General features: G+C 45.0%; 1 protein-coding gene across 1 annotated transcript in view; it reads left to right on the top strand.

Moving 5' to 3' along the window:
• The first annotated feature begins 313 nt into the window (after positions 1 to 313).
• The window catches only part of TMEM120A (transmembrane protein 120A), a 31567-nt gene continuing 5735 nt past the window's right edge, over positions 314 to 26145 (top strand). The window contains exons 1-9 of the mRNA XM_063298245.1: positions 314 to 460; positions 7336 to 7454; positions 13266 to 13388; positions 14173 to 14232; positions 15567 to 15662; positions 17559 to 17648; positions 24516 to 24581; positions 25036 to 25097; positions 26030 to 26122. Coding sequence (XP_063154315.1) covers positions 386 to 460; positions 7336 to 7454; positions 13266 to 13388; positions 14173 to 14232; positions 15567 to 15662; positions 17559 to 17648; positions 24516 to 24581; positions 25036 to 25097; positions 26030 to 26122 — 784 coding nt within the window. The 5' untranslated portion in view covers positions 314 to 385. The remainder of the gene's footprint in view (positions 461 to 7335; positions 7455 to 13265; positions 13389 to 14172; positions 14233 to 15566; positions 15663 to 17558; positions 17649 to 24515; positions 24582 to 25035; positions 25098 to 26029; positions 26123 to 26145) is intronic.

Raw genomic sequence — 26145 nt, forward strand, 5'->3', positions numbered from 1 at the left:
ACCGGGCCAATTGGTGCTTGTGCGACAGACCTTGGCTAAACAAACCTTGGCTTAGCAGGATAGTTAGGCCACCCGGTCGGACTTCACCACACGAGGCATCCCAGCCTCTGAACCGCGGTCTCCTCGAGGGAGGGGGATTCCCCGCGGGGGTGGCCGCGTAAGCCCTGCACTCCACCTATTGCCCTCCGGCCCCCGGCGCGCTTCATTCCGCCCGCCCGCCGGTGGCTTCGCAGAGGAGCCCATTGGCAGGGCCCTCGCCGGGCGGGTCGCCGAGGGCCCTCGCGGATTGGCTGAGGCGTCCTTCCGAAGCGTCGCTCCCTCCTCCTCCTCCACCGCTCTGTGGGAGGGCGCGTCGGAGGGGCTGCCGGTTTCTCACACGGTCGCCATGAACCGCCGGGCCTCGGTCACCGAGTGCCTCCGGGACTGGGAGGAGCTGCAGGACGGCTTCCAGAGCGTGCAGGTGCCCTCCGGAGGGTGGGGGAATGCCACGTCACGGAGAGGGGCGTTGTCGAGTGGGGACAACGGAGCGGGACGGAAGGGTCTGTTGGCGAGCGGGAGCGGGGAAGCCGGGCTCAGACCGCGGCCGCCTCTGGCGGGCTGGCAGGCGGCGTTCCTCAGCCGGGTATCATCTGGAGGAACGGGCTGCAACTTACTGCATACACACAAGCTGATATTGGGCTGCAAAAGCGCCTTTAAAGAGAATACCTCTGGGACTGGCCCGGGCAGACCGTTTTCTCCTCCTCGCTTGGGTGAAGGAGAGAGCATCCTTAAGCATGTGCAGATTGCCTGGGCCCAAAGCGGGGCACGAGCCGAGCGGGGACGAACTCGGGTTTCTCTAGCCGGCAGCTAGAAGTCCAACCACTGTATTAAAACAGAAAAGAGAGAAGAGAGTGTTTTTATATCTTCTCGTGCGTGCAGGAAGTAACAGCATCGCTGAGCATATGAAGAGTGCCTTCCCCTTGCGCTTTCAATTTGTATGAAGGTGGAAGCCTTTCTGAGTGTGCTGCATCTCTGTTACTGTATCTGAAGAGGGCATTTGCAGAGTAGATGACCTTATTCCTTCCTTTGTGAGTGGAAATGTAGGCTGTCCTCTGCAAAATGGGCAGGTTTGGCTGGAGCAGCCTCACTTCCAGCCAAACCTGCTTCCAGCCAAACCTTCCAGGTACACAGAAGACATGGCTATCCTTAGTTACTGCTGTTGTCCTAAGGGTTATAGATTATCAAGATCAAGGGCACTGTGCTGCTGGTACTGGTTGCTGACTAGTAATTATGAGAGATGGCTTTTGCTCTAATCACAAAGTCGAAAAGGATATCTAAAATAATCTAAATTACCTGCTACTAATATAAAAAAACCTACAGTTTATCTGCCAGTTCCTCATCCAGTCTCTGTTTGAAAGCTGTCTATTGAAGGAGAACTGACTACTTTTCCTGGCAGACTTTTCCACTATTAAATTCCATAGGGATTTAATTCTGTATGCTGGCCAGGTTCATAGAACATTATGCTAAGCCATTGTGGGTTTCTGGTTTATGGCATTGTGTGTATGCAGACCCAGCCAGCTGTGCTTATTCAGCAAACCATGGCTTAGTTTCAAACCTTTTCAGGCTGTGGAGTGTGGCTGTCTTTCTCTCTGTCTATCTGAATCCCCTGATCAAGAGAGAAAGCTATGTTCAAGTGAACTTTTCTTTTTGCCTTAGTGTCTCACGGAACCCCAGCAGGTTCTTGTGGGCCCTATGGTTAAAAACCAGGTTCTTTTAAAAAAAACCTGGTTAAATGAGTGGGAACCCTGGCTCTGGGTAGTTATAATCTCCTTTTGAGGAATTTGACCTGATTTTCAGTTTCCTGGAGGTGTCTGGCTGACTCCTTGGAAACAGGATGCTGGACTTCACAGGTATCTGTCTTGATCCAGAATAACTGGATCTTAGTTTTTCAACCAGTTTGCCTTCCAATCCCTTCCTTCTTTTTTCATACATTATTGATGGGAAGAACTGAAGGTGTTTGATGTAAGAGCTCCAGATGCTATGGAGAAATCCTAATACTGTGCAGGTGTGGATGAAGCTAGGCTGTTTTGGTTATGGGGGTTGTGAAAAGATGTGGCATGAAATATGAGGAAGCGTTATCTCCCTGATTCTCCAGCTTCTTTCAGAGAAGTTGGAATTGTTGGTCTACTTACTGAGGAGGAAGGTAAAGAATTTGGGGAAACATGTTTACTAAGAAATAAAAGGACTCTGGCCTGATTCACAGCAGTACTTATTCAAGAAGTTTTATGTGCCTAGAGTTTATTCTGGAGAAATGATAGAAGAATTTGAAGCTAGACCGTATCTATTTTGTGGCTTGCAGGAAAGCAGATTTAAGGCTGGAAACACAAGGAAGTTTGATAAAGGTAGAAGAATTTAAGGACATCAGGCAATATTTGTTTTTGGGATTAGTTGTATTTTCATTCAATTTAAAGATTACGAATGTGAATGTCTAAAATACAGTGATTGTGAGGCAGGCCTTTTTAGGTATTTCACACATACAGTAAGTTATAGTGGGTAAAGCAGAAGTTCCCCTTAAGACTGTGCTTGGTAGAAACAGTTTTTGAAAGCACTTTTATTTAAAATAATTCTATACATTCATTCACAAATTTGCTGTCGGACTAATTGGAGGTACTGTATCCCTTTCATCGGTCAAAGTAACTAAAGTAGGAGGCCCAATTTCAAAATCTCTGTTAATCACAGATTTTTGAAAAATACATGGGTTTAAAGTGTTCTGGCCCAAGAACTTGTCCTAGAATGCCAGAGCTAAATTGTGTTTTACATTCCTCTGTTTAGAAATCCATTGCTGATTACTACAAGGTTTCTCGACTTCAGCAGAATACGGTGGGAGAATCACTGACCAAGTTCACTCACTAAGCAAAGCCATGCTTTATTTAATCTTTTTGATGTGGCACCCATTCTGTAGAGCAGTGTTTCTCAACCTTGGCAACTTTAAGATGTGTGGACTTCAACTCCCACAATTCTGGGAGTTGAAGTTCACACATCTTAAAGTTGTCAAGGTTGAGGAACACTGCTGTAGAGCAAATGAAAAACAGTTGGTGTATGCTTTATGCATGCTAAAAACACTTTATTCACCATAACACTTTATATTTAATAACAGGATGGTTCATGATTTATATCGAATTGTATGATTTGTATGGATTTATAAATTTATTGGGTTTCAAATTGTATAAGAGGTATATTATGTTTCATACCACCTGTATGGTATGACAGGTGTTATTGAAATGTTTTCAATAATAAATATATCAAACAATATTTATTGACATATAAAATACATAGAATAAACCACAGTTGGCAGCCAGTTTGGTCTAGTGGTTAAGGCAACAGGCTAGAAACCAGGAGGCTGTGAGTTCTTGTCCTGCCTTCGGCAAGAAAGCTGGCTGGGTGACCTTGGGCCAGTCGCACACACTCAGCCCAACTCACCTCACAGGGTTGTGGGGGAAACAGGAGGAGGAAGGAGCATTTGGTATGTTCACCGCCTTGAGTTATTCATTAAAAAAAAGGTGGGATATAAATTAAATTAAATAAATTCAAAGCCATAAACTCTGATTTACCAATAGTGGCTAGGCTCATACAACATGCTCAGCCCAAACCATCAAACCACATTATGACTTAGCATGAAGTGGGACCATTTTGTTGCTATTATTAAAACATTAGGAGTCAGGATCCTTGATAATTTCCCAGAGATCTACAAGCCGTATCTTCTGCCTTTTCCTCCTCTAGGGGTGCTTGTCTGTATATCCCAGCTAAGAGCATGGGAAGTGGGGTTATTGACCAAGGTCGATCTGGGAGGCACACAGTGGGGTACGGCATCCCGAGGATGCTGTGTGCCTTGTATTTTCAGATTAAAGGCTTGGAGAGAAGTTGGTGGGGAGTCTGACAGAAAAAAGGCTTTGAGATGTGACCGTGCAGTGGTAACCTTAGAGATGTTCAGTGTTCATAAACCTTGAAACCTAGAAATTAAATGAAACAGAACTTTGGGGAGGGGCAGAAAACAAAACCACAGCTGTTTCTGGAAACTGTCTAGCATTTTTTTTCTCCTGGAAGCTAATAAATTATGGATGGTGTTTGGAGAAGCTATGACAATGTGGATGGGTTTGTACAACATACTTAGGGCTACTGGTTTAACTCTGTTTTCTGGAATTGTGCAATATATTGTGCATTCACCAAAGAGACTAAGTTCATGCAACAGCTAAGACAGAAAGACACTAATTGAGAATGAAACTGATTAGGCTTGGTAGATGACGCATATGCAGACATTTAGTGGACCTGGTTGTACAGATTTAGCTTCTGGTGAATTTATTTATTTACTAGATTTATATCCCACCTTTCATCAGGAGCTCAAGGCAGTTTGCACAGGAATTTTACCCCTGTGAAGTTGGTTGGGCTGCGGGAAAATTATTGGTCCCAAACTACCCAATGAGCTACAAGGGGTTGAGGCTGGACTTGAAATAGGATCTCCCTGATCCTAGTCCAGATGTCACAGCAGGTGGCAGCGTTTAGCTGACCATGGCTGCTCTTAAAAATATTAGGCAGGATCAGAGTTGATTAGTGCTTGGATGGGAGACCAGCAAGGCTGTAGACTAGACTGGGAAGTAGAAAAAATATCCTCAAAAAAGCAGTGACAACGCACTTCTATATTATTGTCAGGGAACCTACAGAGATGGAAGTCAAGCTTGACTTGAAGAAGTCTTAATTTAAGAACAACTTAATTAAAGAGAAAGAGGTCTGCGCACCTGGAAATAGTGGAGATACAGAGAGGAACATTGCAATGATACTTGAATGTGTACATGGTGGTTCTTCCTTTGTTGATAATCCAACTTACCAAGAGAATATTCTGTCTCCCAAGAATGGGAGTGGAGGGAATTCTCTGGGCTTTTGGCTTGGGACTCCTCCTGCCCTTTTCTAGCAGTTTTAATGTGCCAGCTTCCAATTTGATGGATACTTGCCAAGTTTCTGATTGTTAAAGGACAACAGTGGAAACAAGGGAACATCTGATACCACTGCACTTAGCCTTTGGCATATTTTCTACTGACCTTTGAATATAGATGTCTTCTACATCTACATACAAAGCCCAAATTCCGTGTCACTCTGTAATAGTAGTGGCACACCTCTTCAGATAGCACTGGAACTTGAGTAATGAGGGAGTTCACTTTATCATCATTCTGACTTGCATTTGCATCATGTGTCCTAGTTGAAAGGATGTTCCTCACCCTTGCAAAGTACAACAGATTGAGCAACATCTCCCAGTAGTGTGGGGCTCTTGAAGCTACGCCAAGCAAGCATAGATGTTCCCGCATTGATGCCAAAGTACAGTCTTGCTTAGTGATATTACACCACCAGTGTACAGGGCCCTTTCAGAAGAGGGTCAGTTCCTGGGTTACATCTTCTCCCTTTCCCCCATTTTCCACATGCAGAGAAACATTAGAAGCTTCTGGTCATAGTTTTCCACAAACTTTGGTTGGCTTAGAGCTGCCTAATGCCAGCTGGATTCATGAACCATGTAAAGTTGTTATGGGAGTTGTTTCCTTTGGGCTTAGCTTAATATGTTGTGTGAACTTAGCCACTGTGATTTCTAAATCAGGGTCTGTGGCTTAACATTTTTGTAACAAAAGCTAGTTGTAGTTTACTCAACAAACCATTGTTAAGCAAAGCATGGTTTAGCCCATTTTATGAACCTAGTCACAGACTCTTGGCTCATCTTCTGTAGATGGGGGTATTTTAGGCCATAAAGTGGCGCACAGCCCCATCTGAAGTCCCAGAGTTCACATCACAAAAATTCAGCAGGAAATTGCTATTTTCAGCAGCATAAACTATTATTCCTATTTGTAGAAATAAATAGTAAAATGGGCCATTAGTTTCCAGTAGGCTTAACAAATATCTTGCTTAAACTAACCTAGTGCACATTAAAGAGGCTGAAAATATCAACCAGATGACCTCTAATAAAGTCCCATGGCACTACCATCATGGCCTTAGAAGGTTGAATCATATTTATTTTAAAATATATTCAGGTTGTTTCTTTATTAAATTTATATGCCCCCCATCACACTGTATAAGTGACTCTAGGTGGCTTACAAGTAAAAAACAGAATAATTTTTTTTACAAAAATGTACGAAGTTGAAAAGACGGAGAGAGGATACTCAACCCACCAGCCATACCCAGGGATGCGTACAGCCACCGGATCCCCATAGTAGGTGGCAGAGCCAGGTCTTAACACTCTTCTGGAAGGCTTGAAGAATGGCGGCCAACCTCACCTCTTGGGGCAAGATGTTCCACAGGGTGGGGGCAATGGTAAAAAAGGCTCTCCTCCTGGACCCCGCCAGTCAGAATTCTTTAGCCAACGGGGTTCATAACATACCTCCGTTTGCCATCCAAAGGACCTTATGGTGGGTTATGATCTAGAAAACCAAAATATAACAAAGTTAGATTATTAAAACACATACAGCAGAGAGGAACTCTTTAAAGGCATGGTCAACTGGTGGTCATTAAGGTCCAAATGTGAGTGAAAAGCCAGGTCTTTGCCTGACTCAAATAAACAGATAACAGTGCTGTCAAGCATCTAGGAAAGGGTATTCCAAGGCCAGGATGCCATAATAGTGAAGGCTTTCTTCTGCACCCTGAACTAGCACATCTCTTCCAGCTGTGGGATACTAAGGAGGGCTCTGCTACAGTACAGGTCTTCAGGATCAGGTAGGTATATATGGGAAGAGGTTCTTCACGTCCCACAATCCTAAACTGTTCCAGGCTTAAAATGTGATTACGAGAACCTTGAAGTCCAACCAGTAATGTACCAGTAGACAATGAACTTTTTAAAGTATCTGTGGTTTCAGAAGGATGTGATTAATTTTTGGCTTAAAACAATATGTGGCCCCATGTATTGTGGCTTACATAACAAATTATGGTTTAATGTTATGTGTTTATAAATCATGGTTTGTAACAGCTTTCCCCAGCTTGGGCACTTGCTAGCTGTGTGAACCAGAACCGAGAATTCTGCAGTTGACAACTCTGGTGGTTGAAGTACAGACATTTGGCAAGTACTCAAGTTTGGAAAAACTGGTGTATAACTTAGCATTATCGATGAACTACATGACTATGGCTTGCTCAACAGATCTTGGCTTGAGGTGATTTTTGAAAGAACACTCGGGTCGGCTTAGATAAGTGGATGTACTGGCTACCTTTCTGCCCATGTCTATTATTAACGATGAAGCTCTCCAACTTTTTATTTTACCAGGTGTACTAACCTTCATTGTAGAGAACTGTCTGTCCTAAGCTGTGTTGTTACATTTGTTTTTTGGTTAGGAAACTCACAAGCTCTACAAACAGAAGCTGGAGGAGCTGACAAAGCTCCAAGATGGCATCTCCAGCTCCATCTCACGACAGAAGAAGCAACTGAAGGAACTCTCTCTGGTTCTTAAGAAGTATGTTTATAGTCATTATTCCATATTGTTTTCAACACATGGGTGGAGGTGTTTGGGCAGGTCATATGTGTTAACCACTGAGCAAGGAGATCCCTTTTGTATTACTCCTAAACACCAAAATTTGAATTATGAACCATGAGATTGAGTTGACTCTCTTTTCTTCAATTGCCACAGCTCCCTCACCTAGTCTAGCCTTTCTCAACCTTTTGACCTTGGAGGAACCCTTGAAATATTTTTCAGTCCTCAGGGAACCCCTGCACGTTTAGGCTCAAATATAGGCCTGAACTTTGAAGTTACAAAATTATTATATTTGTTTCATGGGTAGCCCTGTATGTATGCATTAACCGTGTTCTTAAACTGACAGTAAAGAATGAAACTTCTTTAATGTAAAGTTGCCTGAGTTTGAAATAAGTTTTAAAATAAATCGTGATCTTCCAGGGAACCCCTAGTGACCTCTTGTGGAACCTTAGGATTCCATGGAACCCTGGTTGAGAAACCCTGACCTGGTCTTTTTCCTTCCCCCTTCTTTTAAAGAAGACCCCAAAGCAACTAGGCTTGAAAATTGTTTAGCAGTTTATATTCTACCCTTCCTTTGTTAGTCCCCTTTAAGAGTGGAAAGGCTAGTGAAAATTCTTGCCCCACTTTGCTTCTATCTGGGTACTTCTGTCTCAGCACAGGAGTAGGAGAAGCTGGTAGAAACAGAAATTAAACCAGGGGTTGTCAATCTATTTAAGTGATGGGTGGGATAGAGTCGTGCTGAAAATTAACAACTAACATTATGTGAGTTTTTAGCATTTTGACCTGCATTTTGTGAGAGTTCATGTGAGAACATGGAAAGCTTGAGAGTTTGACCATTTTAATTTTAAACAAGTATTTAATTTCGGGGTTGGGGGTACTATGTTGCTGGCTCCTGAGTTAAGCTCACCAACCTTCTGCTTGCCTGTTCAACTTGCTGGCGGCATGTGCCCCGCTGCAAAAATGCAGCCTCATTGAGAAACTTTTCACTTAACGTCTTTGCTTGAGTTCAGGGAAGACCTGGGCCATGTATAACTTGCTTATCACATTCTGAAGTTTAGTGCTAAAATGATTTTAAATTTTGTTTGGATAAAATGCTGTTAAAAGTTTGGACATGTCTAAACATATCCCTTTTACTAAGAATTATGGGGAAACAGAGCTAAAATTGGTTTTGTTTCAGAGTGGATTTAAACAAGCTTGTGCCATTAGATATTGTACAATTTACATTATGCTTTGCAATGCTTCTGTGGTTAAGCCAGAAATTTGGGGTGTTTCTCCTGAATAAATCCACACATCAGCTGGCAGAAAGGTTTTAAATGGAGTAGGATTATAAAAGATTGAGCCTTTAGCTTTGAGGTTGAAGGGTTGATCTGTTTATGGGAACCAGGGAAAAGAAAGATAAAATGACTGAGTGTTGAGATGGCAGTGTTAACTATTATTAAAATTAAATTAATGATAATTGCAATAAGCTATATTGCTCTCCTTCAGCAAAGGATCATTACCTTGCCATGGTGCTCGAGCTTGAGCACCTCAATGATGCCATGAGCTAAACCGTGAAGGGCCACCCAAGACGGGAAGGTCATGACAGAGAGGTCAGACTAAATGCGATCCCTGGGGAAGGTAATGGCAACCCACCCCAGTATTCTTGCCGTGAAAACTAAATGGATCAGTACAACCAGAGATATGTCGGTATACCATCGGAAGATGAGACCCCCAGGTCGGAAGATGGTCAAAATGCTACTGGGGAGGAACAGAGGATGAGTTCAACTAGCCCCAGACGTGATGACGCAGCTAGCTCAAAGCCGAAAGGACAGCTAGCGGCCGACGGTGCTGGTGGTGAACGGCGAATCCGACGTTCTAAAGATCAACACACCTTGGAACCTGGAATGTAAGATCTATGAGCCAGGGCAAACTGGATGTGGTTATTGGTGAGATGCCAAGATTAAAGATAGACATTTTGGGCATCAGTGAACTGAAATGAAATGGGCCACTTCACATCAAATGATCACCAGATCTACTACTGTGGACAAGAGGACCACAGAAGAAATGGAGTAGCCTTCATAATTAATAGTAAAGTGGCTAAAGCAGTGCTTGGATACAATCCAAAAAATGATAGAATGATCTCAGTTTGAATTCAGGGCAAGCCATCTAACATCACAGTGATCAGGTGGGCAGTCAGATGACACCTGGAATGACAGGTAAGCATGGCCTGGGAGAACAAAACGAAGCAGGACATAGGCTGATAGAATTTTGCCAAGACAACTCACTCTGCATAACAAACACTCTCTTCCAACAACCTAAGAGACGGCTTTATACATGGACTTCACCAGATGGACAACACTGAAATCAGATTGACTACATCCTTTGCAGCCAAAGGTGGCAGACATCTATACAGTTGGTAAAAACAAGACCTGGAGCTGACTGTAGTTCCAAACATGAACTTCTTATTGCACAATTTAGGATCAGACTAAAGAGATTAGGGAAGACCCACAGATCAGCTAGATATGAGCTCACTAATATTCCTAAGGAATATGCAGTGAAGGTGAAGAATTGATTTAAGGGACTGGACTTAGTAGATAGGGTCCCAGAAGAACTCTGGACAGAAGTTCGCAACATTGTTCAGGAGGCGGCAACAAAATACATCCCAAAGAAAGAGAAAACCAAGAAGGCAAAATGGCTGTCTGCTGAGACACTAGAAGTAGCCCAAGAAAGAAGGAAAGCAAAAGGCAACAGCAATAGGGGGAGATATGCCCAATTAAATGCAAAATTCCAGAGGTTAGCCAGAAGAGATAAGGAATTATTTTTAAACAAGCAATGCGCGGAAGTGGAAGAAGACAATAGAATAGGAAGGACAAGAGACCTCTTCCAGAAAATTGGAAACATTGGCGGTAACTTTCAGGCCAAAATGGGTATGATCAAAAACAAAGATGGCAAGGACCTATCAGAAGAAGAAGAAGAGATCAAGAAGAGATGGCAAGAATATACGGAAGACCTGTATAGGAAGGATAACAATATCGGGGATAGCTTTGACCGTGTGGTCAGTGAGCTAGAGCCAGACATCCTGAAGAGTGAGGTTGAATGGGCCTTAAGAAGCATTGCTAATAACAAGGCAGCAGGAGACGACGGCATCCCAGCTGAACTGTTCAAAATCTTGCAAGATGATGCTGTCAAGGTAATGCATGCTATATGCCAGCAAATTTGGAAAACACAAGAATGGCCATCAGATTGGAAAAAATCAACTTATATCCCCATACCAAAAAAGGGGAACACTAAAGAATGTTCAAACTATCGAACAGTGGCACTCATTTCACATGCCAGTAAGGTAATGCTCAAGATCCTGCAAGGTAGACTTCAGCAGTTCATGGAGCGAGAATTGCCAGATGTATAAGCTGGGTTTAGAAAAGGCAGAGGAACTCGGGACCAAATTGCCAATATCCGCTGGATAATGGAAAAAGCCAGGGAGTTTCAGAAAAACATCTATTTCTGTTTTATTGACTATTCTAAAGCCTTTGACTGTGTGGACCATAACAAGTTGTGGCAAGTTCTTAGTGGTAGGGGGATACCAAGTCATCTTGTCTGCCTCCTGAAGAATCTGTATAACAACCAAGTAGCAACAGTAAGAACAGACCACGGAACAACGGACTGGTTTAAGATTGGGAAAGGAGTACGGCAGGGCTGTATACTCTCACCCTACCTATTCAACTTGTACGCAGAACACATCATGCGACATGCTGGGCTTGAGGAATCCAAGGCTGGGGTTAAAATTGCTGGAAGAAACATTAACAATCTCAGATATGCAGATGATACCACTTTGATGGCTGAAAGCGAAGAGGAACTGAGGAGCCTTATGATGAAGGTGAAAGAAGAAAGTGCAAAAGCTGGCTTGCAGCTAAACCTCAAAAAAACCAAGATTATGGCAACCAGCTTGATTGATAACTGGCAAATAGAGGGAGAAAATGTAGAAGCAGTGAAAGACTTTGTATTTCTAGGTGCGAAGATTACTGCAGATGCTGACTGCAGTCAGGAAATCAGAAAACACTTAATCCTTGGGAGAAGAGCAATGACAAATCTCGATAAAATAGTTAAGAGCAGAGACATCACGCTGACAACAAAGGTCCGCATAGTTAAAGCAATGGTGTTCCCCGTAGTAACATATGGCTGCGAGAGCTGGACCATAAGGAAGGCTGAGAGAAGGAAGATCGATGCTTTTGAACTGTGGTGTTGGAGGAAAATTCTGAGAGTGCCTTGGACTGCAAGAAGATCAAACCAGTCCATCCTCCAGGAAATAAAGCCAGACTGCTCACTTGAGGGAACGATATTGTCATGCGCTGCCTACTACTGAGTAAAACACAGACACTGATTCAGGGAAGAGCAGGTTCAGGTTTATTTCAGCATAGTGCATAGCTAGAAAAAGCTGAGAGTGAAGGGAGCGCGCCAGTGTGGGGTTTAAATAGCCCGCGCCGGTCAGCGCCCCCCCCACCTTGGGTTGTGTCATCCCCCCAAGTCCTGTATGCTTCGTTGCCGGTAGGTGAGGGGTCGCGGGGCCCCTGCTGGTGCCCCGGGCTTCACTCATAATCGTTTTCTTCCTCCGGCCGGTGATTGCTGTCAGCTGGGCGATATCCGTTGCGTTCCTGCTGACAGCTTCAGGTGTGCCTCGTGATCCACCCTGTCTTTGTCGTTCTTTCTTCCCCCTTTGTGTTCTAATGACTGGTTCTTCCGGCCGGGGTCGTTCCCTTCTCCTCGGGGTCTGTGTCTGTTGTTGTGCGTGCTTTGCTTATCTTTAAATCCCTTCCTCTAGTTTCCGAGGTATTGTCATGTGTGCCGTTGTGCTGATGCATTCAGCTCAACGGTGCTCATGACAGATATTAAAGGCAAAACTGAAATACGTTGGCCACATAATGAGAAGACAGGACACCCTGGAGAAGATGCTGATGCTACGGAGAGTGGAAGGCAAAAGGAAGAGGGGCCGACCAAGGGTAAGATGGATGGATGATATTCTAGAGATGACGGACTCATCCCTGGGGGAGCTGGGGGTGTTGACGACCGACAGGAAGCTCTGGCGTGGGCTGGTCCATGAAGTCACGAAGAGTCGGAAGTGACTAAATGAATAAACAACAACATATTGCTCTCCAAATATTTATTTCTACATACCTTGCATTTGCTTATCTACTAAAACTATATTGGTTTGTAAATAATCCTTGCGTGATTTATAATAATAATAATTAGGTTGGCACTTTGATGTTCGTGGCCTCTTATATAAAGTATTTTGCAATTTGATGTAACGAAAGACTTTCAAAGGAAACTTTTATTGTAGGCTCCAATAGCTTTCCATCTGTGTGTATTTCTTGCCTCTCATGGGGAAGAGGCAAATTTTCTGTCCTGACATTACATTCAGAACACCCTTCTGTTGCCAAATATTAGTTTGAGATGAGTGGGCTGGAGCTCAGAAACATGCAATGCGAAGGGCTTACAGCTACTGCATGGATATGGCAGGCTCCCTTTGTGACTTACCCCAGTGGTTCGCTTAAAATGGGAGCAGAAGATGTCTTGTTGTTGGGTTTTCTTCTTCTCCAACCTTGATTCTCCTCTGCTTCCACCACCTCCACCTGCAGCCGGGAGAAAAATACCTGTGGGAAACTTTTTGGGGAGCCATCTCAAGGCTGGGGTTCTGGGGCTTTGAAGCAGGGTCTGAAAGCTTAGGATGCTGGATTTGAAAGTTTAAAGGGAGATGTCTGCTGCTTATCAATCACTTGCTGCTTTCTCAAAAATGTGTTCCTTCTTCCCGGCCTCGTACAGGTGCAAGTCTTCTCTTCCTGACAAGGTGCAGAAAGAGGATGCCCTCAAGGAACTCCAGAATATGATCAAAGAGAGACAGAATGTCTTTTTTGAAATGGAGGCTTACTTGCCAAAGAAGAATGGGTAAGGGGTCATATTGAACTCAGAATTCCCCAAAAGTGGGAGTGGAATAAGGCTGATTTTGTTCTTAACAGTTTGATTGATTGATTGATTGATTGATTGCTTTAGTCACCTATCTCTTGTAAGTGACTCTAGGCAGCTTACAATAAAATAGATAAAATGCATAGTATAAATTATAAAACACATAGCAGCCAAGCATCATCCAGGCAACTATCAACATAGTCAGGAGATGGGCTCTGTTACACACCCAGGGTCCCAGGCTCAGGCACAAAATCAGATTTTCAAGGACTCATGGAAGACCAGCAGGGATGGGGCTAATCCGATCTCAGAGGGGCTGATGTTCCAATGGGTGGGTGCCACAGCAGAAAAGTCAACACTCCTTAGCTGACGGTATACTGTGAGCCATACTGCTCCTATAAAGGGAGATTCCATTTAGTTACTTTTAGCCAATAGCTGTTGAAAGTATAAGCAGATATTTCATCTCACAGAATTGCAGTGTGATTCTATACCCAAAGGTGTCTGTAGTTAGTTTGGTGCCACCAGCTCCTGGTAACTCTGAAAACAGATGCTAGTTGTGTGCTAATTATAGCAAAATCACATGTTGTACCCTGTTAATGCAGTGTTCTCACAGCTGCTGTCAAAAGGAACCAGGGAGCTCATCAATGTATTTTATTATGACTCCTTGCAGGCCAATTTGAGATGCTGAGTATGCCTGGAATGTGAGAGCAGTATGACTCAGGGTGTTGTTATGGAGGTGTACTTTTTCTCTCTCTCTGTTGTGATCCAGGTTGTACCTGAGTCTCGTGCTGGGGAATGTGAACGTCACTCTGCTAAGCAAACAAGCTAAGTAGGTGATAATTGATTATAGTTTATCTCATTGCTGATGTGTTTTACAGTCATACAGATTAGGAACCCTGTTTTAAATTTAAGAATATGCAAGTGAAGTTTCCCAGGGTGCTAAGCCACAAAACCAATCAAACAAACCAAGGTTAAAACTAACTGGGTGTTGTATGTTATATGAATGTGTCTTTTACTTTACAGGTAGTCCTTCACTTACAACAGCAATTGGGACCGGAACTGCAGTCACTAAGTGCGATGTCACATGACTGCATTGCTTAGTGATGGCAATTCCAGCAGTCCCGGTTGCTGTCATTAAGAGAGGACCTCACATGACCGAGACTTCCTGCCAGCTTCCCCATTGACTTTGCTTCTGGGCAGCTGGCAGGGAACATCGGAAATTGCGATCACTTGACTGTGGGGATGCTGCAACAGCCGGAACTATGAGGATCTGAAATGGAATATGTCTCTGAGGAGGGAGGTGGTGCAATGGAGGTCACAGGAGAGAAAGGAGGGGGTGCATTCTGGGGGAGAAACGATCTTACAGTGTGGAGGACCTTGGGCAGCCGGCCAAGAAGCTGAGACAGGGCCTGCCTCAGATTGCCTGGAGTATTTCTCCCTAGCACCTTTTGGCTTTGCTCAGTTTGGCAAGATTCTGTGTATGGTAGAAACAATAAAGACTACAGCTGAATTCCTGGCTCAGCGTTGTTGCTTCGCCTCAGCCCTGACAAGTACCATTTGTTCAGCACCGTTCGACTTTGAATGGTCACAAACAAATGGTCATAACCGAAGGACTACCTATGCAGAATCAGATTAATCTTAAACGGGTACAAACTAATGCTTGGTGAGACACAGGTGTATTCCTTTTTAAAAACAAACAAATTATACTTTCAGAACTGTACTCTCCCAGGTAAAATTAAATTGATTTAAGTAATACCTCCCGGGAGGGTATTTCATTCCATGCCATACTAACAACTCATGTTCCTGCTTTCCCTTAATAAAGTCAGAAGACCCGTAGAGAAGGCCCTCTGGTGCTCATCGCTAGGCAGGCTCGTGTAAGAGTAAAGTGCTCCTTAAGACATCAGAGTCCCAAGCTCCAGAGGGCTTTCAAATCAAACCAGTCATTATTATGGTCATGGACTGCCATAGATAAAGAGCTTGAAAAGTTAGTTCTTCCCCAGCTGCCATCCTTCAGGTTATGTTGGAATTCCAGCTCCTGGGGTTGGGGATTTGGGGCATTACAGTTGCAAGGTGCTTGGAAGATAGCAGGTTTGGAAAGGCGGAACCAGCGCTGCAAGCGGGTACCAGACCTGGCTCATTCCCTCCTCCGCCTCCCCCTCTTAGGTTTGCGTATAAGGATGAGTATGAGAAGTTCAAGCTCTACCTCACCATCATTTTGCTCATCATCTCCTTCACCTGCCGCTTCCTCCTCAACTCCAGGTGAGTGTGCAATCCTGAAACACGGCAGCCTCTCCCCTTCCTCTCAGCCACCAGAAGCTGCCACCCCCATTCCTCAGAGGACTTTGGGGAGCTGGCGAGACAGAGACAGCTTCCTTTTTTTGGAAATGCAATCAGGTGTTGAAGGAAACAGCATTTGAGGGCAGTGCGATTAATTTTACTGGACCTCTAAATATAAAAATGCTACAAATTTTTAAGCTGCCCACCTTAACTATTTGACAGTGTTGGGAGGTAGAAGCAATGACACCCCCACCCCTTTCCTGCCCCACTGTGCTCACACCCAACTCCGTATTGCCATCTCCCATGCAGATGAGAATGATTTTGGAAAGCCAAGTCAACAAAGCCTCCACTGTAATTAAAAGGGAGGATTATTCAGATGGCAGAATCTTCCCATCACTGGAGCAGAGTTTAACAGACTGGGGCCATTAGAAATTTCTTGGAGGGAAGTGGGAGGGAAGCATACAGCAAGGCTCCCTTATTCTGGGTTGTGAAAGATGACTTAGATTCACCACAGATGTAACAATGGGGGAAGAGGAGTTTCTCTTATCCGTCTTTTTTTGTGTGCATGGTGGGGGACCTCTTAAAATTGGGATTGTCGTGCCGTTGATGAAATAACTAAAATGACTAACAGTTTAGGAAGCACTTCAGGGAAGCAGTGAAGACTTTTTCCCCTAGGCAATAGGGGAATTGTTGTTGTTGTTGTTGATGGAGCTGGCATGGAACGGTGGATTGATGATTGTGCATTTTATCAGGGCCTCAGCACTGTTTATTGTTTTAGATTGTCATTTTGTTTTTAGTTAGACAAAATGATAAACGTTTAAATGTTTTCATTAAAACATTTTGTTCGAAAGCCATGGTTCCTTCAGGTAGCTAAATAAGTTTGTTTGATAAGGAAATAATAAAGAAATAAACACAGGACATAAAATGTTAACCCTCGGTAGTGTTAATCCTTCTCCTGATGCACAGTCCCTGTCCATATGGCACTTGACAATACTGCACACACTATAAATAGTTGATCAACCTATTTGATAGATTTATATCCCACCCTTTGTAACTTCAGGAGCTCAGGAATGTGTACATAGCACACCCATTCTAGCCCCACAACAACATGATGTGGCAGGTTGGGCTGAGAGAAATGGATTGGCTCAAAGTCCCCCAGTGAGTTTCTGTGGCCGAGCATGGATTAGAACCCAAGCCTCCCTGATCCTCACCCATACTTCAAAGCATTTAGCTGACCGTGGCTGATCTTGAAAGCTAAGCGGAATCTGACCTGGTTAGTGTTTGGAGGAGAGACCTCCAGGCTGTAGACTAGACCGGGAAGTAAAACGATCTCCCAGCTCCTAATCCAACACCTTAACCCAGTGTCTCTCAACCATGGAAACTTCAAGTTGTGTGGACTTCAACTCCCAGAATTCCCCAGCCAGCATGGCTGGCTTGGGAATTCTAGGAGTTGAAGTCCACACAGCTTGAAGTTACCAAGGTTGAGAAACACCGCCTTAACCATTCCACCATACTCTCTTCCATATTAATTTTGAAGAAGGCAACAGAATCTGTAATCTGAGCCTGGCTATGCCCTCTGGAAGTTCATCCCTCTAAGCCTTTGCAAAGGTGGCTGCCTCTTTGTAACATTTTATCACAAGGAAAAATCCCCAACTACTTGGATAATATTGTGTAATTTAAATTAAATGCCATTATTTTAGTTTTTCTCTTCTCTCTCTCCCCTCTCCCATTTCTAGAGGGTAGCTGTCCTCCAGCATGCTTTTATGAGGACATCTTTAGCCCTCTGCTTCTCTGTCCCAGAAACAGAAACTGGCATTTACTTCACCAGACAATTATATTACCACTGTTGACCCATCACTTTCTCACTTTTTATGACAGGGTAACTGATGCTGTCTTCAATTTTCTCCTGGTCTGGTATTACTGCACACTGACCATTCGGGAGAGCATCTTGATCAACAATGGTTCTAAGTAAGTAGTGCTTCTGTTCAGAATTACTCTTTAAGCTAAGGAGGTCACATGCATATTTAGCCAGCACTCGGATGTTCCCTATGAAATCTTTCCTCGTCCTGCTTGTAGAATTCTGGGAACTGAACATGGGAGTGTCTCCCTAGAAAACCAGGCTTGTATATGGAATCAGAGCGGGTCCATCTAGCACAGCACTTCCTGTTCTGATTGCAGGGGTTCTTCAGCATTTCACGTGGAGAAAACTGTTCCTGGATGTTCCTTGCAATCTTGAACTAGACCTGTCACCCACAAATTTGGGAGATTGTTACAAACTAAGCTGAGCAGACCCTGGTTCTGACCTCTCCTTTGTGTAATGGTTGCCTATTCTAAAACACTATCAGACTCATGAGCAGGAATTCAAAGATATCTGATTTATTAAAGAATAGTATGCAGGATCACAGAGAAAGCTGAGAATGATAAAAACGCGCCAAATGCAAACTAAAAACCCTCGGTGTAAATGAGATCCCTCCCCCTGTAGAATCTTCCCAAGTTCACAATCCCAGGTGCTCCTAACGGTTTCTGATGGTCTGTGGGAAAAGGCCTTGAACAGAGAACATAACCCAAACACATTCCATTGTAATGAGCACAGATACAGAGCTTGGTACAAGGTTTCACAGCAGCTCCCTCCCAGCCAGAAACGCACATCAGCGCCATGGCATGTGAAATGTTACGATGTATACTATACATTGAAACAGGGAACATGACATACTGCCCCCCCAAAAGAAAGAAAACACTAAGCAGCAGGCTTCAAAGGGTAAGCAAGGTGGAAACGGTGAACTAAATCAGGAGCATTAACATGGTGAGCAGATACCCATTCAGGATGAGGAAAGTGTTTCCATCGGACTAGATACTGGAGGGTGCCTTGAAGCTTGCGAGAATCAACGACCTCCTTGACCTCAAAGTGCTGTTGACCGTCAATTATGATCGGAGCAGGAGGAGGTTGGGGATGCCAGCGGGAGGAGTGGTGGACAGGCTTGAGCAAGCTGCAATGGAAAACAGGGTGCAAGCGTTTCAAATTGTGAGGCAAATCCAATTTAACAGTAACTGGATTGATAAGACCAACAATAGGGAAAGGACCAATGAACATGGGAGCAAGTTTTTTAGAAGGTTGTGGTGACTTGATAAATTTGGTAGATAGATACACCTGATCCCCAATCTTGAAGTCGTGTTGCAAGGAACGATACTTATCGGCTTGAAACTTGTAAGCAGCCTGGGCATCAGCCAAAGCTTGTTGAATCACCGGCCAGGAATCAGCCAGCTTAACAGCCCAGTCAGAGGCAGAACATGTTTGGGAAGGGGGTTGTGGCAGTTCAGGGATGGGAACAAAGTCGTGACCAGAAACCACACGAAAAGGGGTTTGCCCAGTACTTTGATGGACAGCATTGTTGTAAGCCATTTCAGCAAAAGGTAGTAACTCCACCCAATCGTCCTGATGGTAGTTAATGTATGCTCTAAGAAATTGTTCAAGAGTGGAGTTCAAAATCTCAGTAGAACCGTCAGTCTCAGGATGGGAAGACGTGGATAGTGCTTGTTTGGTGCCAATCAATTTTAAAAATGATTTCCAAAACTGGGAAGTAAACTGTGTCCTGCGGTCACTGACCAAACGGGAGGGGCTACTGTGGAGGCGATAGATGTGGATGAGAAATAGGCATGCCAATTGCAGGGCTGATGGGATGGATGCACATGGAATGAAATGTGCTTGTTTGGAAAAAAAATCTTTTACAACCCAAATGACAGTTTTCTTCTGACTGGGAGGAAGATCCACAATAAAATCCATAGAAATCTCATCCTAGGGACGGGACGGGCTGGCCACGGGCTGTAGAAGCCGCTGTGGTTTCCGCCCCCCCTTACGTTTTGACATTGCACAAACAGGACAGGAAGCTACATAGTCTTTTACATCGCGTCTCAAGGTAGGCCACCAGAATTGACGACGAACCAAATGTAATGTTTTGACAAAACCAAAGTGCCCAGCAAGTTTATCATCATGGGAACGCTGTAAAATTTCAGCTCTTAAAGTTTCGGGTACATAAAGGCAGTGTTCCACCCATGCCAGACCGTTTTCAAAAGAAACAGTGTCTTTATTAGCTAGCAACCAAGTGTCAGATTTCAGCGCCTGGAGAAAGTCCTTCTGTAACTGACAAGGAACTTGCACCTTCCGCTTCCCAGACTGGGCTGGGGGTGGGGTTGCTTGCGCGCGGGTCTGGCTCCGAGTGACAGCAACCAAACCCAGTTGTGATTCAGTGAGAACAGTCCCAACCACATCTGCCCCCTGGTCAAAATCCTGAGGTAAATGCGACAAAGCATCGGCCAGAAAGTTTTTCTTTCCTGGGATAAATTTTAACTGGAAGTTGAAACGACTGAAAAACTGAGCCCAGCGAATTTGTTTAGGACACCTGGGGGTGCAGAGGGCTTCCAAATTCCTGTGATCGGTCCAAACCTCGAAAGGGCATTTAGCACCTTCAAGGAGGTGACGCCAGGCTTCCAAAGCAGCTTTTACAGCAAACACCTCCTTTTCCCAAACATGCCACTGGCGTTCGGTTTCAGAAAATTTTCTGGACAGATAAGTGCAGGGTTTTAAGTGATTTTCAGAATCTCTCTGTAACAATATAGCCCCAACTGAGGAGTCAGAAGCATCAACATGGACCACAAAGGGGCATTCAGGATCGGGGTGCTGTAGAATAGGTTCAGCAATGAAAAAGGTTTTTAATTTCTCAAATGCTGCCTGGCATTCAGGCGTCCAATTCAGCACTGCCCCAGGGTTTTGTACTTTGTGTGTCTCCCTCAAGCCCTTGGTACGGAGTAAATCAGTGAGGGGCAAAGCAATCTCAGCGAACCCCTGGATAAATTGGTGATAGTAATTACTGAACCCGAGGAAACTTTGCAATTGCCTCCGGGTGCGGGGACATTCCCAACTTAAAATCGCCTGAATTTTTGCAGGGTCCATTTCAATGCCCTTGTCAGACACCCTATAGCCCAGATAGTCAAGCTGGGTCTTGTGGAATTCACATTTGGAAAGTTTGGCATAGAGTCTGGCATTTCTAAGCTTGTGTAACACCTGTTTGAGGAGGCGTTCGTGTTCCTCCTCGGTTTCAGTGTAAATGAGAACATCATATAAATAAACCAGGACCCCTTTAAACAAATGATCATGTAATACTTCATTAATCAATTGCATGAAGACTCCGGGCGCCCCTGCCAACCCAAAAGGGAGGACTTTGTACTGAAATGAACCCAGTGGGCAATTAAAAGCAGTTTTCCACTCATCTCCAGCTCGTATGCGGATGCAGAAATAGGCTTCACAAAGATCAAGCTTGGAGAAAATCTTGCCCTTAGACAAATGAGCTAACATGTCCTTCATGAGCGGAAGAGGGTACTTGTTGAAAATTGAGATGGAATTTAACCCTCGATAGTCCATACAGAGTCGGAGCGTGCCATCTTTCTTTTCCCGGAATAGCACAGGGGCCCCAACTGGGGAATTTGCAGGTTCAATAAACCCCCTTGACAGATTTTTGTCAATAAAGTCCCGTAATGCCTCAAGCTCCTTCTGAGTCATTGGATAAATTTTTGGCTTGGGCAATTGAGCATTGGGAACCAACTCTATCGCACAGTCAGTTTTCCGATGGGGGGTAGCTGATCTGCTTCCATTTCCCCAAATACGTCTGCAAAGTCTTGGTATCGATCGGGCAAGCCTTCTAAATGTGCCAAGGTAGGGTGCAGCGAGGCGATCGCAGCCCTTCCAACCCCCGCACGTGCAGCTCTCTCCGCTGCAGGAGCTTGGTGAAACCCATCTTTAAAAGTCACAGTTCTATGTCCCCAGTTTATATATGGGCTTTGATAGGTCAACCAGGGGATCCCCAGAATTACCAAGGGATTGCCAACAGGTGCTACTACAAATTTTAAAGTCTCACGGTGGCTGCCCATTTGCATCGCAACAGTTCCAGTGAAATGGGTTGCTGGCCCACCCCCCCGCCGTTGAACCATCCAACTGTGTGAAGATCAAAGGCTGCTGGAGGGGGAAGCTAGGCAGGTCCAAAGCAGCAACCAGATCAGGGTGAATTAAACACCTGGAACACCGAGAGTCAACCAAAGCCCATACCTCTGTAGTTTTTGTGCGGGAGCCCAATTTCACTTTTACTGCTAAAATGGGACAGTCAGCACTCACCATAGCATCCTCACGCCCATCCTCCTCCACCTGCCTGCAGGCGCTCTTCATGGCAGGTGGCTGGCCTTTCCCGCCGGCTCCTTAGAGTCGTCTTCAGCCTCTCCTCACTTCCTCAGCATCGGCTGCGCCCTTGGCTGCTGTCATCCGCCGCGAGGAGGGGGGTGATTTGGCTGGCGGCTTGCCCGCTCGATCTCCAGCCTTGGCTTTTGGGCAATCAGCTGCTCAATGCCCTTCCTTTCCGCATCGGAGACACTGACCCCTCGCGTAGCACCGATCTCTCTCCTCATCCCAGGCTCTATAGCCTGGCTGGGCAGCAGTCACAGCACTTTGGGGTCCCCTCATGGTGGCTGGTGGTTTTTCAGGTTTTCTGGTTTGCATGAAGGTATGCTGAGCATGCTCAGCCTTGCCTGCCAGACAGATCCATTCGTACAATGACTCTGGGTCTTCCCTACACCACGCCCACCGTAGGACGTCCTGGTTGAGTCCCTCTTTAAACCATTCTATTAAAGTTGACTGAGACCAGTCGGGGATTTTCCCAGCTAGAGCCTTAAACTCCAGGGCATAATCAGCTATAGACAGTTGGCCCTGGGTAAGATCCTTCAGTGCCTTCTTAGCTCTTGCCTTGGCCAGAGGATCCTCAAAATGCAGCTTTAATGCCCACAAGAAGTCCTCGAAATAATCAAGTGCAGGGGAGTCAGCCTCACTTAATTGAACATACCAGTCAGCCGCTTCAACTTGGCGGCAATGGCAGTTATCTTAGCCTCTTCGGAAGGGAAGTATGTTCCAAACTGCCTCGTGTAACTTTTAGCATTAGTTAGAAAGAAAGATAACTTGGTTGGATCCCCATCAAACTTGACAGAAAAGTCTCTCACCCCCACTCCTGTTGGAGCAGAATTGGCGGCTGCTTGAGTGGTTGGGCCCCAGGTTACAGTAGCTCTCCCTCTTCGGGGTGGGGAGACTGGTGGTCGAGCCCTGCAGGGTGGAGATTCATCCTGGAGCCGTCTCTGGCCCTGCTCCGCCGGCGGTCCAGATGGGAGGATGGGGGATGGTTGCGTGAAGCTGGGATCTCCTCCCCTGCCCCCACAATGACAGAGACAGGTTTCTTAGCATGTACTCCATCGATTCTATTTTGGCCTCCATCACTCTTAGCCTTTCAGGGGTTTGAGATTCCTCCCTCCCTTGCATGTTAGGCTGTCTCTCTGTTGATACCGTGGTAGATTCTACATCTGGGGTCAGCGGGAACCCCTGGCTGGGGTTCTCCCACTTCATCCGAGGTGATCAACTCTGCGGGCGATTCGCTGGGTGCCAGTTCTCCCCCATCGTCAGATTCCTCTACCTCAGGACTGGAAATCTGAAGGTTCTGGGGTGAGGCTCAGTTCTCCGCTCTTGACCGTCGACTCGGGCATCAAGCTAGCCATCTCCTCAAGTCCCCCGGTCGTGAGCTTGGACTCGGCCATTGTTAACTATTTTCCCTCACAAGAAACTAATCTTGGTAGGAGCTAACGGTACAACTTTGGTGATTCTCAGCTTTATGTAATGGTTGCCTATTCTAAAACACTATCAGACTCATGAGCAGGAATTCAAAGATATCTGATTTATTAAAGAATAGTATGCAGGATCACAGAGAAAGCTGAGAATGATAAAAGCGCACCAAATGCAAACTAAAAACCCTCGGTGTAAATGAGATCCCTCCCCCCGTAGAATCTTCCCAAGTTCACAATCCCAGGTGCTCCTAACGGTTTCTGATGGTCTGTGGGAAAAGGCCTTGTACAGGTAAAATAACCCAAACACATTCCATTGTAATGAACACAGATACAGAGCTTGGTACAAGGTCTCACAGCAGCTCCCTCCCAAACAGAAACACGCATCAGCAGCATGGCATGTGAAACGTTACGATGCATACTGTACATTGAAACAGGGAACATGACACTTTGTCTTACAGCGCTGCCTTATCTTAATTTTTGACTAACCTCATCCAGGGGCTTTCTGTAGTTCTTAGAGGATTTGGCCAAGATCTTTTCTTCCCTATCTGAAATCCTCTTAACTGGAGATGTGATGGACTAAATTGAGACATTTCTGCATACAAACTACTGTTCTTCCACTGAGCACTTCCCCAACTGCAAAATCTGTCGATACACACCCACATTCCTAGCTCTGGGGATCAAACCTTAGATTTTCTTTCCTACAAAACGGAAAGTTGGTTGCCTTAGGCTCTTGTCTGTTAGGCTGCTGTATCTCAGCCCACAGACTGTTCCTTTGATGTCCATGCTCAAAACCAGAGAAACATCCAGTGAGAAACACCCAAAACAAGAGAAACACCCAACAATGAGTGATTCCCATGCAGTGTCTTCTATGTTCTCCTTTCTTTGCCCTCCCAAGTTTCCTTAGCCCCAGACTGGCAAGCAAAATAATTGTTTTTCCTTTAATTGTGCTACTTCAGGGAAGAGAGTGGAATGGGGGATATGTCTCCTCAAGAGGCAACCCAGGTGTTTTCCCTAAGCTTATGGCCATTTACATTGTGTTTGGTGCTCACTGCAGTGGATCCCAGCTGCTACTGTCCTGGTGGCCCTCTCACCTTCCAAAAGAAGAGCCCCCAAGCATTGCTGAAGTATACTGGGCTGTCATGATTAAAAGCGAAACTCTACTGAAAATGGTTGCATTTGCTCTTCCAGGATTAAAGGCTGGTGGGTGTTTCATCACTACATTTCCACCTTCCTCTCAGGTGTCATGCTGACTTGGTGAGTCTTTATCTCAGCTTTTCTCTCCAGTTGTCTTGGTGACTTCAAGAAAAAACCGAGCATAATGCCTGTGGTTTCAGTCAGTTAATAGCCCAGGGGTTTGCTTAATACCTTTCTGGAGCCTTCTGCAAGAATGGCAATTGTCCCTCACATGCCAGTGGATTCTGATTACATGTATGTTTCTATACTCCCTGTCCTAACAGTCAGGAACCACGCTGAGACAAGGAATAGGTCTCTAGTGCTTTATTACTGCTACATTAGACAGAAAATCCTAACAAACTGAAGAAGTGTGGGAAAAACCCAGACAGATAAACCCCAAAAGTTAAGGCGGGTCTGATCTGTGTCTCTTTGAATGGCTGCTTAACTCCTCAGTACTACGCATGCGTTTTCCCCCTGGATAGAGGCCCCCTCCTGCTCACCATCAGTACTCATGACACTCCCTCTATCTTTGCAGGCCAGACGGCCTTATGTACCAGAAGTTCCGAAACCAGTTCCTCACATTCTCCATGTATCAGAGTAAGTGGGGCTACATTAAAGAAGAGGGAGGAGGGAAGCGGTTGAAGACCCGCGAGTATCGGGGGGTCAGTAAAACGATGAATTCCAGCCTTTACTTTCATAGCTACATTGCCGAGATTCCACAGCACAGAACATAGTATGTCTTTTTGTGGGGAAGCTCCTGTTTTCACTGTCTGAGTGTAATGATTGCCCAGCCCAAATACTCAGACTCACAAGAGGCTGCTAAATGAAATCTGATTAGGGAACTTATGGCAAATACAGAGAAAGCTGAGAATGAGCAAAAGCGCGCCAAATACAAACTTAAAACCCTCGGTGCGAACGTATCCCGCCTCCCTGGCAACAGCCCCGCCCGTCCCAGGTGCTAGCAATCGTCAGACCTGCTAGCCTGGGAAAGTAACCTTGAACATAGCAGATAAAGCAAACACATTCCAAAGCACAGCCAAGAGATAACTACTGCCATCCTCCCGTGAAAGATGAAACACGTATCCAGCTAATGACATGCGAAATGTTACGATGTATCAAATACATTGAAACGGCGAACATGACACTGAGTGTTTGAATGAGAGTAAGGGGCAGTCAACCAGTAATATGAAAATGTGAGGATTTCCTCATGGGGTGAAATTGAGATGAAAGGGCAGTGGCCCAGGAGCTGGTGCTAAGGGAAAGGGCAAATTACTATAGGCTCCATCTTCCAGACTGGCTGAAGCATCTCAGACATATTCAAGCTTTTTTCCCCGTTATTGTAAGAACTAGATTTTTTGTTTTTTAAGAAAAGAAAAACCACACCTCCACCAAAGGTAATGGATGAAGGGGTTTAAAACTAGGTCTTTGCTTTTAAGGGACACTGTAGTAACAATGAGGGATGGATAATTTAAGTATCTCAGTGTATGCTACACCCCTGAGTTTTGATTTCTCTTGCTGAAATTTGACAGGCTTCGTCCAGTTTCTTCAATATTATTACCAGAGTGGTTGCCTGTACCGGTTGAGAGCTTTGGGCGAACGACACACCATGGATCTCACTGTGGGTAGGTGGCATTTCTGCCCTCTC

This window comes from Candoia aspera, chromosome 1, assembly GCF_035149785.1.
Source record: "Candoia aspera isolate rCanAsp1 chromosome 1, rCanAsp1.hap2, whole genome shotgun sequence".
Lineage (NCBI taxonomy): Eukaryota > Metazoa > Chordata > Lepidosauria > Squamata > Boidae > Candoia > Candoia aspera.